Below are 19,088 nucleotides of genomic sequence, written 5' to 3'. Positions count from 1 at the left end.
AAATAACGCATCCTTCAAGTCCACTGAAAGCATGAAATCGTTCTCCCTGATAGAGTCGAGCACTGAGCGTGCCGTCTCCATCGTGAACCGGGTCTGGCGAACAAACCGGTTCAGGGGAGAGAGATCTATCACCGGGCGCCAGCCTCCCGTAGACTTTTCCACCAGAAGAGTCGACTGTAAAAGCCCGGTGATTGATCCGTGACGATTTTCTACAGCTCTCTTGCTCAGCATGGTCTTGATCTCCTGTCTCAATGCTACGTCCTTCGATGCCCCCTGGAACGTACGCCTGCTGTTTGGACCGGGTGGAGGTGAGGGTGACCGAGATTCGCAAGGGTAATAGATCTCCCTCCCGAAGGACATCTACAATCCAGGTCTCGGCGCCGTTAAGCGCTGCCAAGTTGCCCAATGGCTGGCCAGGCACCCCCCCACCCCCCCCACTTTTTTTTCCGGCAGCAGGTGAGGGGGAACGCCGTCCCTAGCGTTTCCCCCCTTTTTTCTTCGACTTCCTCCCAGAGCCTCCACGGGAGGAGGAGGGCTGGGAGGAGGGCTGGTTACGGCTCCCCTTACTAGAAGTCGAAGAAGACAGAGTCATTCCACGGGGCTTCGACGCAGCTACCGTCTTAGCCACCGAGGAAGCGCTAGCCGAGCCGTTAGATAGACTTGGCCGGCAGTCCAAGGCTGCCCAGAGGCCTTCGAGACTGCCTGGTGAACCAGACGGTCACTGTCGTCAGTGCGCCGTCTGTCCACCGCAGCGTCCACCATCTCTCCTGGGAAGAGAGAGACGTGGAACTCCGTAAAGGTCCGTTGCGAAGTCCCAACGCCGCTTCACGCCCGGCCGCCCTGGAAACCCGAGTAAGGACAGCGTCCCTTCGTCGGAGAACCAGGTTGGCCCACAGGTTCACCGTCTGGTGGGCAAGGAAGGAGATGGCTCCTCCCCCAGACTGGCAAAAGTCTCCTGAAGGCCGAGTCATCTTCGGGAGAAATTCCCCGGAGTTGGCTGCGACCTTAGATACTGTGAGGGACCACAGATCTAGCCAGGAGACGGCCTGGAAAGCTGCCATGGCGGTACCGTGATCCAGGCCGAATGTCTCTTGCTGCGAGAACCACAGGTTCTCGGACAGGAGCTGCTGCAGAGACACACCCGAAGTCAGCCTGGCTAACTCCGGGTTCACCTGTTTGGGCGGCATCGGGTCTTCAGATGGCACGTAAAAAACGCGCTGTCGCAGCAGAGGAGGTGGAAGCAGCTTGCTCGACCTGCCAGACTTTTTTTTTTTGGAAAAAGCGAGCCGTCTTGTCCGGAGACAGCGATTCAACCCCTGGTCCAGCACTGAGTCCCGGCGGAGCTCAGAACGCGGCAAACCCACCGTCGGTCTGGGTTCCCTCTTCGGGCCCCAGAACGACTCGAGCCAGGACGTGGGCTCGGATGGTGGGAGCAGCGATCCTTCCGTGAGGTCGTTGTGCTGACGAATCAGCGCAATAACCTCGCAAAGTTCCTCTTGGATCTCAGGAGTGACTGCTTCCTGCGGAGTTGGACCGTCCAGTCCCTCAACAGGGCAACTCCCGAGACCCTCCTCCCTCAAGGAGAGGAACAGCGACAGACCCCTCTCGGTCTGCTCCAACCACCTGTGCGTACGACCTGGCTGGTCCGAGAACCGTGCCTGGTACGTACGACGCCGTGGTGGGATCCTGAGGGGCGCACCCCTCACGATCACTCCTCAATACCTCGGCCACCCCTCCCGGTGTAATCCGAGGAGGTTGAAGGCATGGAAGAGGCAGACCTGACGCTCCCTCCTCGCTCGCTGGCAGAAACCAGCGGGCTTGGAAGGGGGGGGGAACTGCAAGGCGATCGCCAAAACCCGCGGGTGGTGGCGATTCGAGCTGCCAGGAACCTAGTCGAGCCGTCTCGCTGTGGAGAACTGGCTGGACCGAGAACAGCGGCTCCGGTCTCGTGTGTCAGAGGAGCTGGTGCTGGTCGCCGTACCCGATCGCTCTCTGTGAGAGTGACGGTCAGGCGACCGGCGAGCTCCACTGTCACGGTGAGATCGGTGCGTATCCTCACGGTGCGTCAGTTCGCTGGTACCAGCCGTGGCTGGTGCCGGCGAACGGGGGGACCTCTTCCCCGCCTCAGCCCGTGGCCGGTCATGGACCGTCACGTCCGCCCGGGTAGCCAGCTGCTCGCCGCGAGAGCGAGAGCTGGTCTGGTGAGAGTCGCGTGAGCGGCTGTCACCAGTCTTCCGCTCCGTGCCGTGAACCTGACGCTGAGCGAACTCAGAGGTCTGGTTCCTGGCTGCACGGTCGCTGGTAAGCGACCGTACACTCGGTACCTCTCGTGAACGAGAGGCCGAGACGGACCCTGCTGCTGTGGCCGAACCACTGACAGCAGGTGAGGAAGTGCCGGTGTTAGCCGGCACTCCTCTGGTCCCCGTAGTCTTCTTCCTTGCGGAAGAATAGACGGTCCTGCCCCCGAAGGAGCTGGGTGACCAGCGGAAGAACCCCCCGTCTCACCAGAGCGAGACGGGCCCTTAGAAGTTCCCGAAGGAGACTTCTTAGGGGGGGGGAGGCGACCTTCTTCTTCTTCGGCAGGGGAGCCTTAGAAGACGAAGGGGGAAGAGGCGGCAGACGACGACGAAGACGAAGAAGACGATGAAGACGACGACGACACATTCCTCCTCTTCTTCTTCTTCTTCGTCAACCTTCTCAGGACCGACGTCAGATCTGTCATCCAGAGCGGAGCCCGGGGCTGCTGTTGCCGAAGCAACAGGGCCCGGACGCACCTGTCCGAACAGATCAGCATCGGGAGCAGCGGCGCCAGGAACAGGAAACAACATCAGCAGGTGCAGGCATCACAGGAACGGCAGAAAACCGCAGGAGCAGGTACAGGAACGGCAGCAGTGTCCACGTCACGTCCGTGGACAGCAGCTGGGCAGGTACGGCAGGTACGGCAGACTGTGTAGGCGGTCTAGATGGGCGGACCAGCGGCACAGACATCTAGGTACCGGTGGGAGGTCCAGGGGCGAGCTCTTCGGGCACACGAAGTCCGGTCGCGGCAGCACGGCAAACACAGGCGGCGGCATCTTCACACTCCCCCGAGTTACGGCGACTGGCCCCTGCACCGATGTAGTGGGTGTCACAGAGGACCGCGTGCTGGGTGTACACCAGGTGAGGAGGTGAAGCGTAGCCGGTGTTGTAATGGTCGTGGTGGTGGTCGTGACCGTTGCAGGGTGACCGCCACGGAGCCAGCGAGATGGTAGAGCAGCCCCTGGACACTCGGCACGCCCTGCAGCCCCAACGATGCCCACACCTGTCCGAGGTCATCCTTCGCGGCAACCGCACCTGAGGAGGCAAAATTCGGGTGATTAGGGGGGATCCTCTTACTCGTTTCGCGGCGAAGACGAACAGATAGAGGACCCAGAGTACAAACTCGACGTCAGGGTATCTAGCGCCCTCCTCCACACTCGACAAGTCAGGAGAGGAGAAGGACCTAGACCCCCCCCCGAAGGGGAAGGCGCGAGACGTGAAAGTTGAGCGGGCGGCAGGAAAGAAGACGAAGTGTCCGTCACCAAAGGAGTCGCGGGGAGAGCTTTCCGACGACTCCTTTGCAGGCCTTCGCTTCCTCCTGCCCTCATACAAAATCCACTGCGCCTCCGACCAATTAATAAAACACATTACAAGGCTCGGCTCGGGAGCATTCGCGCCCCCGACACCGAGCACATAATAATGAGGGTCTATCTCCGGGAAAGAGCGGAACTTCCCGCATTTACGCCCTTCGGTACACCGGGCATAGTCTCCGTGGGGTAGCGAGGCGAGGAGATTCCATCATTAATTAATTGCAGTTCAATTAATATGAAAAGAGAGAAAATGATGTACTTACAATGAATTCTTTCATACACAAACACAACCATATACTCAAGAAAGCAAACGACGAGAAGCGGGCAGAGAGCGTCGAACACACACGTCCACTCGCTGTGAGGCCGAAAGCAAAAGTGATTTGTTTTACCTCCCAGTTCGCGCGCGCGCGCCTGTCGGACAAGCAGTTAACTACCGAACCCTTGTTCGAAAGCTTACGACCTATCCAGCTGCCGCTAGTACCTTCCTATTGTAAAAGGACCGAAGGTTTGTATGCCGTGTCGGAACAAACAACTTTTATGGCAGTTTTTATTACCATATAATACATAGGGGTGATTAGCAATTCCAACAGTCAAAACATCCATAGCTCTTGATGTATAGTATTACTATTATTCACAATATTAAAATTCAAATGAAGCAGGTCAACTACAGATTGTATAGAAATAATCGTCTAAACTTTGAATTATGAAATTTAGGATGTCAAGCCAAGCACTGTGACACTTGGGAATTCAGTGCTGATGATGCTCTAGAGAGAGACACACAAATAAAATGACTCAGATCAAATTGGATATTCTTGCCTCCTCGTATCTTATTTCCATCTTCCAGTCATCCTTTCATAGGTCCAACAGGAAGAGACTCACTTTCCTTATTAGGTATGAGTGCATGTTCATTGGGGCTAGTGCCCTTTCTACTCAGGGTAGACGAGTTGGCTTCCATTATAGCATTTACATTTTAACAAAACACTGAAATAATATCATTTATGGTAGCCTAGGTCAGGTAGAACCAAGCACACCACATCAGGGTAAATTAGTATGCATCCCTGTACTTTACTGTATATCGTACAGCTCTTCAGGTCATATTAGGTTAGGTCTTTGCCACCCGGTCAGATAAGACCCACCATATGTCAGGTTAGGTACAAGAAGGTTATATTTGCAAGTATTTCTGTATCATTGTGCTTTGTATCTTGTTTGGTTATTTTTAATGATTACACACATGGACTAGAAATAGTGTCGAACATAAAACCAGTACTTAACTTTGAAGCAGAAGGAGATTGACGATCCATAATGTAAAAACACAAGCAAAAAAGCAGAAAATACGAGAGCGCAAAAAATGTGTGCAGCTCACGAAAGGCTATCTAAAGGAATGACGTCACTGACGCTACCTACACGGTAGCAGGAAGTGAGCCGTAGCACGGCTCCCCTTTTCTAAAGGGTTTTGATGTGGAAAAGGCTAATTGGAGAGGCTGCTGTGGTAGTGTATTTCACTCGCCCCAGATCCATACCGACACCTTTTAATAAAGGTGAGCGAGTCAGAATATTCTGGCATGTCCAATTTAGAGCAGTTCTCTGGTATTACGTATAGCAATATTTTACCTTAGAAATAGCGCTAAAGGAACGTATTTCACGGAGCGACACGGCCGAGCCCAGAAAAGTACTTTAACACGTCCTGACACCGGAGATGGTCATCAGTCATGAGTTGTTGGTGGTGATAGCTGGAGCTCAAGACCTCTACTCTCCTTTCGAAGTAAGTATTTTCTCCAAAGTTAGAAATTAAGGCCATATTTCAAGATTTAAAGAGAGGGTAATGAAAAGTGTGGCCAACGCAGTGCACACTACACCCATGACGCTTTTGAAATTTTAACTTACGATTAAAAAAGTTTAGAAGATTGACGCCATCTCGATGTTTGCGGAGTCGCTTGTGTCAACAAACTTCCCATTTCCTGTGCTAAATCCGCACACCACTTGTACCCATAGACGCTGGGGCACTTTCATCACAACAATCGTAAACCCGACCTTTAACCAATACTTATTCAAGGGGACTGCGGCATTCTTTGCGGCATTTTGCGCTCTTAAATTGTTTATCAGTGTTGTCAATTGGTATGTGTTTACCCTCCAAACTGGGTATAAGACTTACACAAAACTGGGTACTTAAATTTGAGTCAGAATCGAGTTACTTTTTCAATAACGAATATTTTCAAATTAATCATCACAAATATGTAAAATATTGATGTTTTACTATTTATGTAAAAAATTATCCAAGTGCACGCTTCGTCGTCTTCTTCTACCAAAACAGTTGTTTACTAACAAACAAGCCGGTTAGGGACAGTGTTCCGATTGTCATGATGAAAGTGCCCCAGCGTCTGTGGGTGCAAGTGGTGTGCGGATTTATCACAGGAAATGGGAAGTTTATTGACACAAGCGACTCCGTAAACATCGAGATGGCGTCAATCTTCTAAATATTTTGAGTTGTAAGTAAAAATGTTGAACGCGTTTTGGTGAGATTTGGACTGCCTTGTACCACCATTTCACTACCCTCTGTTTAGGTAAATCTTAAAATTTGGCCTTAATTTCTAACTCTGAAGATAGGTAATACTACTTACTTCGAAAAGAGAGTAGAATTCTTTAGCTCCGTTTCTCACCAACAACAAGTCGCGACTGACGCCCATCTCTGATGTCAGGACGCATTGTAATGTACTTTTTTTGTGGTTGTACGATCGTACATGGTCTAACCCTGTACCATGAGGTTTTTTACCCTACTAACCTAGCTACCCTATCCCAAACTTCAAATTAATTTGTCACAAGTCAACTTACACTTTTCTTGAATATGTACCGCCTTCCTTTTCCTTTAGGTATGCTGCCCTTGCCACCCTGGCGTCCCTTGCGGGTTCTGCGCTTAGTGTCCCGTTTTTCAGAATTTTTAGCTGAATCCTTACTATCTTTGTCAACCTCTTGTTCGTCTTCTTTCCCACCGTTGCTTGAATCGCCCTCTTTATTCTCTTCTATTTCCATTTTTTCTTCGTCCTTCTTTCCATTGTCGTTGTCTTCATTTTTTACTTCCTTCTGATTCTTGGGGAGAACAGAGCCAGGCGCAGAGTGGGTGGCGGCTGAATAGCAGTTTGTACACAGTACCTGGTCTCTGTCATCTTTTTGCCAAATACTGCTCTCGTTAACTTTACATTTTGCACATTCTGGTTTAGTTCCGAAGACCATTCTTGAATCAGAGAAATTGAATGAATGTCAACAAAACAAGCAGTTTCTTCCCACTGGGTGACTGTTCTTGACACCTTTTCTATAAAATGTAAACAATGGAAGTTTAAATGTGCAAGATACGTTGTTTCTGGTTTCGTTCCTTAGCCATGAATGTTTCTATATTTCTCATTTATAATTTTATAATCATTAAACTGGAGAATGAGAATTTGAACGGGAAAATTTTAAAATATATGGGAAAGGGTGGCAAAACTAACGTGAAATAAACCTAAATGGTGAAAATCAAGACAACTGTATGAAGGCTACGCTATTTGATGATGAAAACAGTTCCATCGCGCCGTTTAGTTTTGATAATTGTTTATAAATTGGTTTATGCTTGAAATGCCCTAGGTGAAGGCAAAAAATATATAACAGTGAGGAGTGGACTGAGACGAGGAGAAACTCTTACTGCTTTATTGTGGTTGTTGTTTGAGATTAAGCTGGCCTTATGCCAGCGCGGGCTCTTGCTCCCAGAGCAGCCCCTGGGTCATATTGAAAGTTGAGAATGTGAGATGCTTAGGATATGAAACTTTATTGGTGATACATGAATATGACACGATGAAGGTGATATTAATACTGAATGAAAGATTTGATGGGCAAGGTTGAAACCCTTCCTAAGGTACCCTTCAGTTGTAGGGAAAGCTCGAAAGTAGTGAGTGTTGGCGAGTAGGAGAGGCAAATAGATTGGAAGAACGAAAGGCTTGTGTTGTAGCCACTGGTTGCAGTGTTGCCGCTTTGAGGAATTTCGTCTACTAGTGTGGCTTTCTAGTGACATCTAGCAACCCTCTGTGGCTATTCTGACCACAGCCACGCACTGAGGAATAAAATTCTTCACTTTGCCTTTTTTGTTTTATTATGAAAATAAGGTTATAAAACATATCCTGCTTATTTATACAAATGAATTTCATTGAAATCCCTTATTTTTCTTTGTCAAAAATACTTTATGCTAAGCTCGTGACATGTAGTTTTTCAGCATCACGGAAAATAATTCCACATCGGAAAATATGCATTCTAACCATTTAATTTGTTGCTGTTGTGTGGTGCATGCTTCTTTGCTTGCCGGGAGGATTGTGAAGTTTGTTTTGAAAAGTTCTGGTTCCCAGGGTGCTGGTTCTGCGTACTCAGTGAAGGTGAGCCTTCTCTGATGGCTGCAGCATGTTTTTGCATGCCTTCTCTTCTTAATGTCTCTAAAAGGTTGCCAGCTATACTATCTTGGGTGGATTTAGTTCTTCATAGAGATCAATGCACCTTTTGATCTCTCTTTTTAGTGGACAGTTTCTATCATTTTTTTAAGGTTTTCAGTAGGATGGATGTGTTTCTCTGGTCTATTCTGTATGTCAGAGACTGTAGTTTCATTTCATTTCTTAGGATGCATAAGTTAAGGCCTGTCCACACGATCGGGCCTGATCGGCGGAGTTCCCCTCTTAACAGGCACACTTGACGGGCAAACCGTCAAATTGCCCCATGGGACTTGTAGCAAAATCACCATGGTGGTGCCCGATGGCTTGAGTTTCGACCCTGGCAGACATACGTTAACTATATACATTTCTTTTACTGAGCCTTTCTTTGCACCATATTCTCTTCTTTTTCATCACACACAAAACAATTATCATGCTACACAATATCTTCTTTGCAGTAGGCACCATGTTTATTGTACCACACTGAACACACTACTGGCATTGTCGGGCACGCCCACCTCTCCATCACCTCAACCGTGTGGACAACATTCACGGGTAAGCCCGCCAGAATTTGCCTGTAAATCCCAGAGCACGCCGATGAGGCCCGCTTGTGTGGACAGGCTTTAGTCCACACTGGTGCACCTGTGATGAGTCTTAGGGCATTGTTTTGGATCACTTCAAGGCTTTTTCTGCTCTGTGCATGCGAGACTGGTGAGGACAGGTGCCGCATACTCGACTGCTGACCTTTTTGTTTGTATATAGAAGGTTCTGTGGGCATGGTATGCTGCTACTTGTTGTAGAGAGGTGATCCTTCTCATGGCATTGTCTGCATTTGATTTTCTGCTTAAGTTGTTTGTTAATGTTTACACCTAGGTATGCAAAGTTGTCTACCCATTGGATGGGTTCACCCATGAGCAGTATTCCGTTCAGGTCTAGACTTTATTTGTCTGCCATTGCTTTAGTTATTGCATTTTGCATTCTGGTGGGATCAGTATCTGTCTGTGCTAACTAGGCAGATATTGTCTGCGTATATGAATATTTCAACCCCAATGGGCAGGGTGATTGTGGCTAATTTTTCCATTAATACATTGAAGAGGAAGGGGATGAGTAAGCCTCCTTGTGGTGTTCCATTCTCCAGACTGAGAAAGTCCAAGCTTGCTCCCTGGAGGGTGACTCTGGCCTGTCTGTTTTACATGTATCCTTTGGCCCATGCTAAAAGGTTGCCTTTCAATGCTTTGTCAGCTAAGGCTTCGAGGATGACAGCTGCACTGGCTAGCTCATAGGGTTTTTCTAGGTCCAGAAATACTACAATTGCTTTTCTGTTGTTAATTGCGGACATGATGTCTGCTAGGCATTCTTGTGCGCCTATTCCTTCTTTGTAGGCTTATAGGCGATGGTGTAGAGGTCCTGTTTTCCATAGCAGTCTGTTTAGCATCATTCTCTGCAGTCTTTTCTGGAGAGTGACTCTGGCCTGTCTGTTTTACATGTATCCTTTGGCCCATGCTAAAAGGTTGCCTTTCACTGCTTTGTCAGCTAAGGCTTCGAGGATGACAGCTGTAGCTCATAGGGTTTTTCTAGGTCCAGAAATACTACAATTGCTTTTCTGTTGTTAATTGTGGACATGATGTCTGCTAGGCATTCTTGTGTGCCTATCCCTTCTTTGCAGGCGTATAGGCGATGGTGTAGAGGTCCTGTTTTCCATAGCAGTCTGTTTAGCATCATTCTCTCTGCAGTCTTTTCTGTGCAAATGATGGGAGAGATGGGTCTGTAGGAGTTGGGTTCTTTAGACTTAGGGATTGGTTGTGTATTTTGTTGGTTCCATTGTGTGGGTTTGCTGTGCTCTGTGTATGTTCTGTTGATTATATGGAGATGAACTTTTTTGGCTGGTGTGCCATGTTTTTCAGCATGCTATATGTGTTCATGTCCACTCCTGGGGCTGTGTCTGTCCCCTTTTGAAGGCCTTTGCCAAGTTCTTTTAGTGTGAATGGAGTGTCTGTGTCATCAGGCATACTGCAAGCTGTGTCGATGACTCTCCATCTTCCTGGATCTAGTGCCACTTGCCTTTCTTTTGTAGCTAGTGGTAGGTGCGCTGATTTGGTCCTGTCAGCAAAATGTTGTGCAAGCCTGTTTGCTTCAGCTTGAGGGTCAGGATGGTGCACTTTTGTTGGCTTGGTTTTTCCTGATATTTTGTTGAACCATTTGAACATTTTTGCAATGGGAGTAAGTCGGGTAGTCTGTGAGCACCATTTCAGCCAGGTTTCCTGCTTCACTTCTTTGGCAGTTTGGGTTGCATGGTTTATAATATCTCTTAGGATAGCATGCATCTCATCAGTGGGATTACACCTGAGGAGTTTTCTTGTTCTATTTATTCTCATGCTCATTTCTTTGATTCTTGAGTTATAGTACCAGCTGTCCTTGTGGGGGAGGGGGGTTATGTTTGTCCTAAAATTGTTCTTAGGGATGGAGATGCTTGCTGCATTTTGCAGGCTCTTCACAAAGTCCTCTTAGAGTGTGTTTATGCTTTGGGCCGGAGTTTGAATGTATTGTGTTGCCCACATGGTCATGTGGTTTTCAAATGTGGGCCTGCTAAAGGGGGTGGTGGAGGGGGAACTTTTGTTATTTTTATGCTGGTTTACTTTTTCAATGGATTCTGTTTAGATAAAATGATAATAGATTTGCCACTACAAGTAGATTTGCCACTACAAGTATATCTGCTCATATGGGAAGGATAAGATAGGACAGAAATGAACTTACTTTGTTCCTGTTTAGTTGCTTTCCAAATGGCATACCAGCAGTATGCACAAGTCAAGGTCAACATTGGTAGTGGGAGAGCAAAGAGAAGTGTCACTGAAATGCCGAAATACCAAATATCGAGCCTTAGTTGGGAACAAGGAGCTGAAAACGATCTGTCGATTTGCCTGTGAAGGACCTGGGAAATATCCAAGTGACCTATAACCATTGAAATTCGATTCAGGCAGGTCCTCTCTTCTAAAATGTACCTCTGTGTTGTAATGATACTGATTCCTGCCATCACCATGGCTATACACTTGCCTAATTAAGCTCCATTCTGTTAATAGAGCTGTTTTTTCCCCAGTCATTTCATCTGCCGAAGATTGTCCTTTCTTTCCAGGCCTTTACACTTACTATTGCAACAATGGTTTTTCTCTTAAATGACAGAGCTCGCTGGATTGAAGCAGTTTCCCCTTAAGCTTATCCTTTTATTCCTTCCAGCCTCTGCAGGATTCTGGATAGCCAATGTGTCATTCAAATAGTTACCAGTCTTAATTACCCCTCTTAGGTTTCCTCATTTTTTTCTGGTTATTATATATCAGGTACAGGCTGCCCAAGAAAATTAGCCCATGCCCATGCTAAATTGAACCAACAAAAGACTGTCATCTTCATGGCATTCATGTGATATGATTTCATGTTCACACTTTCATTTTCAAGGCGTTCATGTCATATGATTTCATGATCACGCTGTCATCTTCATGGCATCATGTGATATGATATCATGATCTCATTTTCATGGCATTCGTGTGATATAACAGCTCTATTAACAGAATGGAGCTTAATTAGGCAAGTGTATAGCCATGGTGATGGCAGGAATCAGTATCATTACAACACAGAGGTACATTTTAGAAGAGAGGACCTGCCTGAATTATATACACCGAATGCCATGAAAATGAGATCATGATATCATATCACATGATGCCATGAAGATGACAGCGTGATCATGAAATCATATGACATGAACGCCTTGAAAATGAAAGTGTGAACATGAAATCATATCACATGAATGCCATGAAGATGACAGTGTGATCATGAAATCATATCACATGATGCCATGAAGATGACAGCGTGATCAAGAAATCATATGACATGAACGCCATGATGATGACAGCGTGATCATGAAATTATATGACATGAAGGCCATGAAGATGAAAGTGTGATCATGAATCATAACATATGAATGCCATGAAGATGACAGCATGATCATGAAATCATATGACATGAATGCCATGAAGATGACAGTGATCATGAAATCATATGACATGAATGCCATGAAGATGAGAGTGATCATGAAATCATATCACATGAATGTCATGAAGAAGACAGCGTGATCATGAAATCATATGACATAAATGCCACAAAGATGAGAACGTGATCATGAAATCATATGACATAAATGCCACAAAGATGAGAGCGTGATCATGAAATCATATCACATGAATGCCATGAAGATGAGAGCGTGATCATGAAATCATATCACATGAACGCCATGAAGATGAAAGTGTGATCATGAAATCATATCACATGAACGCCATGAAGATGACAGCGTGATCATGAAATCATGACGTGAACGCCATGAAGATGACAGCGTGATCATGAAATCATGACGTGAACGCCATGAGGATGACAGCGTGATCATGAAATCATATGACATGAACGCCATGGAGATGACAGCTTGATCATTAAATCATATCACATGAACGCCATGAAGATGACAGCATGATCCCTCATAGGATAAGAACAGTACTTTGCAAATATTTATTGTGAAAAAGAAAAAAATATACAGCAAAAAGAACACAGACATAAAAAGAAAACAGAAACATAAATTTCATAAAGGGTCCTTATTTCCTAATATGAAAGTAATATAAGCTTCTATGTTCTGATATCGAAGTGGTTCTTTTATACCCAAAAACATATGAGGGAAAAGCAACACATGCGAAGATTCAAAGCTGCCATGTCAGCAAATCAATATCCAAGACAATAAGTTCATTGAATGAAAATGGGGCACATGAGTAAGGATAGCTTTTGAATGAACCAAGAGAGCCAGTGCAGTGATTTGCCTTTTCTTTGGAGGAAGGGGGCGTTCCCTGTTTGCATGCTAAGAGTAGACCATATTAGAATTCCCCTGTGGAGTAGTGGCGTCAATACAGACCTTTAGTGTGAGAAACGCTTGGCTAAGGCCACAACTTGCTCTACATCAGACTACGCTCTTGCCAGCATCCCTCTTAAGGCTTTGGACACTGAACATCACCAGTCCTGAAACAAGCACTGCAAAGGAGCCCTAACTCTTCTTTTCCAATTAACCTTGGCCATGAGTGTTCTCAAAGTTGTGCACAGCATTAGTGGGGTCTTATATGGTCCATGTAAGTTATCCAAGTCCCGTGCGTTGCTTGGCTACTCTCAGATTATACCAAGCACTGCCATTTGATCTCCACTCATCTGCTTCAACTCCTGCAGTGAGTTGCAATGGTGTCAGCTGTGGTGTCTCAATCTGCAACATGTACATATCAACTTACTATCAGGAAACGAACATGGCCGACGCTATGGACTGCTATGTGAAGAAGCAGCCCGACCTGACCTTTGGGGCAACAATAACAGGAATCCCTGCCGATCCTTTGTTCCCCAAAAGAGTGAAAGAGAATTTATTGGATGGAATATACACCCTAAAAATCAACGAGTGCTATAGGCCTAGTGACTATTTCAATCCTTACTTAAAACTGGATCTGGGAAGCGTAAAGCCAGTTCAGCTGATCATGATAATATTGCAGGGTAACATTATACCTGTAATTGTTTACAACATAGAAGTGCTTTTTGAAAGAAGATTTGCCCGACATGGAATTCAAGGACTATAAGGTGTTCGGGTATTTCCCCGGTCCTTTACAGCCAGGTCAACAGATCACCTTCAACTACTCGTGCCCAATTATGGCTCGATATTTCGTGATTCGAGCGACTCAGTGATACTTCTCAGTGCTCTCCTGATGATAGTAATAACTCGGGAGTGTGCATGCTGCAACTCTGCCATTTGGAAGTCAACTAATCAGTGATAAACTTCTCCTTTAGTTCTTTTGGTATTCTTTAAAGAAATGACAATATATATATATATATATATATATATATATATATATATAATAGTAATGTGTGTGTGTGTCCTTTTAAAACAAAATAATATTTGTTCTGTCTGGTAAATTAATCTGGACAGTGATTAACTGAAGACATAAGTGTGGGTGTTGAATTCCTGATCTATTTAAAGACACTAACTGCCACTCATCTTTTATGTTAATGTATAGTGTGAAATATATATATATATATATATATATATATATATATATATATATATATATATATATATATATATATATATATATAAGAAGACAGTGGAAGGCGACGGCCAGTAGGACACATCAGCGTGATGGTGGACCAATGGAAACGTTGTAATTCATTTTAATTCTTTATTTCCTAGGCTTTGAAATATCTTTATTACATCTTCAGGGAATCTGTTAGACAATAAATAAAATTACTCTCAAATTCAACATTTACAAATTACAACATAGTTAAAAAAAGCACACAGAAGCAAAAACAAGACCAAAGACCGCTAACCAACCTTATGCTGAGAAGGCAGAAGACAGAATAACAATACATAAATAAAAGAACTCAGGTACAGTTGTGTGGAGGAGGTCTGGGTATTTAACTGGGGAACTAGTTGTTTAATAAGTAATGATTCTAGGATAGGCAGTTCATATGCATTGCTTCTTTGGCCTATGATACGGAAATTGCTTCTCTCTATATATATTTTACAGTTCTGTGAATGGTTTCTTACATTAGAATGTTCGGGATTGGAGAGCCTACAGCCAGTACGGAAACTTAATCCCCGATGAGAGTCGATTCGGACCCGCAGTAACCTACTCGTGCATCCAACATATGTCCCAGAGTTACATTTAGGGCAAGTATACTTAAACCACGTTGGAGGTCAAAAAAGGGTCCAATCGATCTTTATATCTGAAAAAGGAACAGATTGTTAGTGGGTTTATTGGAATTAATTTTTTTTTCTTGTGAAATGGCATCTTGTTATTGCGATCGTCAAAACGATGATAACCAACTGGACTGCTCTTCATGTAACAGGAAAGTACATCGGAAATGTGAGGGAATATCTATGGAAGACTACAGAAAGGTAGAGAAGTCAATTTCTATTGGATGTAAGGGTCTTAAATTCTACTGTAGAAGATGTGAGCCCAATTTTTCGGAGACAGTTACCTTGAATGAGCTTGGCCGAAAAATGGAAACGTTAGAATTAATGGCAAGAGATATGTTTGCTTCATTAAAAAAACAAATAATTGAACTGAAGACGGAAAATAAATTTCTTAGGCTTGGGGTTACTGGTGAGCTACCTATAAAGGATTTGAAACCAAGTTATTCTGACGTGGTGAAAGAGAGAAATTTGATTTTGATTGCTGATGAAGATGAAAATGAAGCTACCACAATGGAAGAGAAGAAAGGTGTATTAACAAAAGTCCTTGGGAATATTCAAATTAGTAATGTAAAGCCTACGAAAAAAGGTTCACTGGTCGTTGACTTTCCAGACAAGAAAACAAGAGAAAATGCTAAACGAACTCTGGACCAGACAGCTGATAACCATAAATTATGTTCAACTGTACTTCAGAAGATGTCGCCTAAAATCACCGTTGCCAATGTTAGTAATCAAGAACAGATGGATGGCGTCCTGCCTGCGATCTTGAAGAAGAATAATATATTTCAAGGTATTAATGTAAGTCCAGATGATATGAAACTAGTATCAACTAGAGAAGCTAAAGATGGTAAATCGTATAATTATACTTTTAAATGTACACCTATCATTAGACGCAGGATATACGAAAATGGAGATATACTTTTCACCAACTTTGGTCGACATAAGGTATGGGATAATTGTCATGTTATAATATGTAACTACTGTCAAGGATATGGTCATTTCGAGTCCAAATGTAGAGTCAAGGCTTCTAATGGATCTCGGATATGTGGACGTTGTAACAGAGCTGATCATGAGACAAGGCATTGTCAGTCTGAAAGTTTGAAATGTCATCATTGTGCGCGAATGAACCTCTCCGATAATGAACATGCTGTTTTTGACTGGAATTGTCCATCGAATGTTGCTGAGAGGAAGCGAATTGCCCAACAGACTGATCATGGATTCCAGTAATAGAAGAATAAAATGTGCCTTACTGAATGCGCAGTCAGTACGCAACAAGACAACAGAATTAAGAGAATTAATCTGTGAACAAGGAATAGATGTGTTCGCTATAACAGAAACATGGCTAAGTGCTACTGATAATTTGAAAATTAATGAACTATTGCCGGACACTCATAAACTTTTTCACACACCACGTAATTTTGGTCAGGGAGGTGGGGTTGGCATTGTCTTATCCAAAACATTTACAAACGTTAGAATTAGGGTTGTTGGATCATTTGTGAGTTTTGAGTATTTAGCCTTGGAGTTTAAGGCCTATAAAGTACAGTTTTTATTTTTAGTAGTATATCGTCCTCCTCAGCTAAGTAAGGCTACGTTTTTAGAAGACTTTTCTGTATTCTTGGATTGTTTTGAAAATGAAAAATGTAATGTATATATATGTGGAGATTTTAATATGTGGTTAGAGGATTATAGAGATACAAATGTAAAGAAGTTTATTGATATAATGAACAATATGAATTTTGTTAATAAGGTGAATGTATTTACCTCTAGGTCAGATTATATTTTAGATGCTGTGTTTTGTTTTATGGGTGATAATTACTTTATGAATTTGATAGTGGAGCCAGATTTTTCTATCTCTTTTTACCACAAGCTTATTATGTTTGATATTTCAGTCTTATTACCAAGTAAACTTAGGACTAAAATAACATTTAGGAACAAACGGTTATTAGACTCTACTGTACTAATAGATGTGGGCGTTACTGTTATTGAAGAAAAATATAATGAACCCTGTGGATGTACTGACTTAAATAGTAGCAGAAATATTTCTGTAGGTGAATGTGTGGTCTGTCTTGTTGCTTTGTATTTTTCTGTATTTTCCAAAGAATATGATAAAATGTGCCCTGTGGTAGAGAAAGATATTGTCATAAAAGACAGCTCCCCATGGTTCAATGCTGCAATTAGGGAAGCCAGGAAAAAACGGAGGTTGGCAGAGTCACGTTGGCATAAGCATAAAACAAAGAGAAATCGAATGTTATATGTGGAAGCTAGGAATGAGGTAAATAGATTATTAAGAGATGTAAAGAAGACATATTATAATGAAAAAGTAACTGAGGTTGGGTCCAATATCAGAAGGCTGTATTCTGTGTTCGATGAACTTTTAGGGAAAATTAAGAGGCATGTTTTACCAGACGGGAGGTCTGAGCTTGAATTGGCAAATGAATTTGCTGAATTCTTTGAGTCAAAGGTTGCCTGTTTACTTTGTAACTTCACAACTGATGTTTCTTGCCCCTATCCTTACTTTCCTGATTTTCCTTTCTCAAAGTTTTTGCAGTTTAGGCCAATTTCATTCGATGCCTACAAAACTATGTTCATTAGTTCTGGCCGCTCTTATTGCAGTAACGATCCTTTTCCAATAAATGAGGTCATCGACGCCCCGAACATAGATAGGTTATTGCAATTGCAGCTTCGAATAGTCAACTTGAGTATTACTAAGAGCTTAGTCCCGTCCTCTGAAAAAGTTGCTATCATTAAACCATCTCTTAAAGGATCCCTTGATCATCAAGAATTGAAATCTTACAGACCAATTTCTAACTTGTCTTTTTTGTCAAAAATGATCGAAGGTTTTAGACCAACTCAGTCAGCACTTGAAAGTAATTGGAGCTATTCCTGAAGATCAGTCGGCTTATCGGAAATTCCATTCTACTGAAACAGCTCTTTGTGCCGTAATTAATGATTTGTTAGGTTTCTCTGATGACGGTAAATGTAGCTTGCTTATTCTCCTAGATCTTAGCGCTGCTTTTGATACAGTGGTTCATGAAGTGTTAATAGAGGATATAACTGCTATTGGGATCGATGGGGATGCTCTTAAATGGTTTAATAACTATTTATCGAATAGATCTTTCAAGGTGAAGGTTAAAGATAGATATTCTGAAAGTAGAAAGTTCACCACGGGTGTTCCACAAGGAAGCGTACTTGGCCCGGTTCTTTTTAGTATTTATACAATCGAGTTGTCTTAGATATTTAAATTACGTGGCGTTCAATGTAAATTTTTTGCTGATGACACCCAGTTCTATTTAATAGTGGATGACATTATTGAAGATCAAGCTGTTATTGATAGACTTATGGCAGATGTTTCGAAATGGATGCAAAGAAAAGCTGAAACTAAATGAAAATAAAACTGAATGTCTTCTAATTGGCACTAAATATAACTTAAGAAGGTTTGATAACGTTAACAGCATCTCCATCAATAAGGAAAATATTTTGTTAACTGATAAAGTCAGAGATCTCGGGGTAGTAGTTGATGGTTCTTTGACATTTGATGAACATATTAACAATGTGGTTAGGACCGCAAATTATCATCTGAGGAATATCGCATCCATTAGAAAATATCTTAACGAAGATGCCACTAAGCTGCTAATTAATAGTTTGGTAGTTAGTAGAGTAGACTATTGTAACTTGTTGTATTACAATTTACCTAATTATCGTCTTAAGAAACTTCAAATGATTTTGAATAGAGCTGCTAGACTAATTGTTGGTATATCCCCGCGAGAACATATTACTCCAACCTTAATTAAATAACACTGGTTACCAGTCAAAGCAAGGATTATTTTTAAACTTTGCGTCTTAACATATCAAGCTATTAACACGGGAGAGCTATTGTGTCTTAAAGGTTGCCTGAAAAGATACGTAGTAGGGCCTGGTGTTCATACACGCCTTTCCCGTGATGATTTCAGACTTGATGAGCCTCGTGCAACGACCACTCTTGGTACGAGAACTTTTAAGCACTGCGCTCCTAGATTGTATAATCAACTGCCGGTATCAGTTAAGTGTGCTGAAAATATCCTTCAGTTCAAAAAGCTATTGAAAACCCATTTATTTTCACTCAGCTATAATACTGAGACAAATGCAATTAACCCTCTTTACATTACATAGACTTTTAAATTTTTAACTATAATATAAGTGATTTGGAAATCCCGTCTGAACGCTTAATAGCGAAAGCAGGGATACTTGATAAACCGTCAGACATAGACATAGACATAGATTAATGGCACCATAATGTTTATGAAC

General features: G+C 43.4%; 2 protein-coding genes across 3 annotated transcripts in view; one reads left to right on the top strand and one right to left on the bottom strand.

Moving 5' to 3' along the window:
- LOC135211070 (GATA zinc finger domain-containing protein 1-like) overlaps positions 1–6,941 on the bottom strand; it is a 72,357-nt gene extending 65,416 nt beyond the window's left edge. For both annotated transcript variants that reach the window (XR_010313614.1, XM_064244131.1), the window contains exon 1: positions 6,438–6,941. Coding sequence is in view for 1 of the 2 variants with exons in the window: in XM_064244131.1 (XP_064100201.1) it covers positions 6,438–6,836 (399 nt within the window). In the remaining variant the exon portion in view is untranslated. The remainder of the gene's footprint in view (positions 1–6,437) is intronic.
- A 9,532-nt stretch (positions 6,942–16,473) lies between these two features.
- Positions 16,474–17,691, top strand: LOC135211483 (uncharacterized). Its single transcript, XM_064244790.1, has one exon. It carries the CDS (start codon positions 16,474–16,476, stop codon positions 17,689–17,691), a length of 1,218 nt encoding a protein of 405 aa, XP_064100860.1.
- Positions 17,692–19,088: the final 1,397 nt, after the last annotated feature.

This window comes from Macrobrachium nipponense, chromosome 4 (genome assembly GCF_015104395.2).
Source record: "Macrobrachium nipponense isolate FS-2020 chromosome 4, ASM1510439v2, whole genome shotgun sequence".
Classification (NCBI taxonomy): Eukaryota; Metazoa; Arthropoda; class Malacostraca; order Decapoda; family Palaemonidae; genus Macrobrachium; species Macrobrachium nipponense.
This window is presented reverse-complemented; position numbering and strand designations above follow the sequence as displayed.

Coding starts and splice junctions, on each gene's coding strand:
- LOC135211483 (XM_064244790.1), top strand. CDS start 16,474: ATGTGGTTAGAGGATTATAGAGATACAAATGTAAAGAAGTTTATTGAT.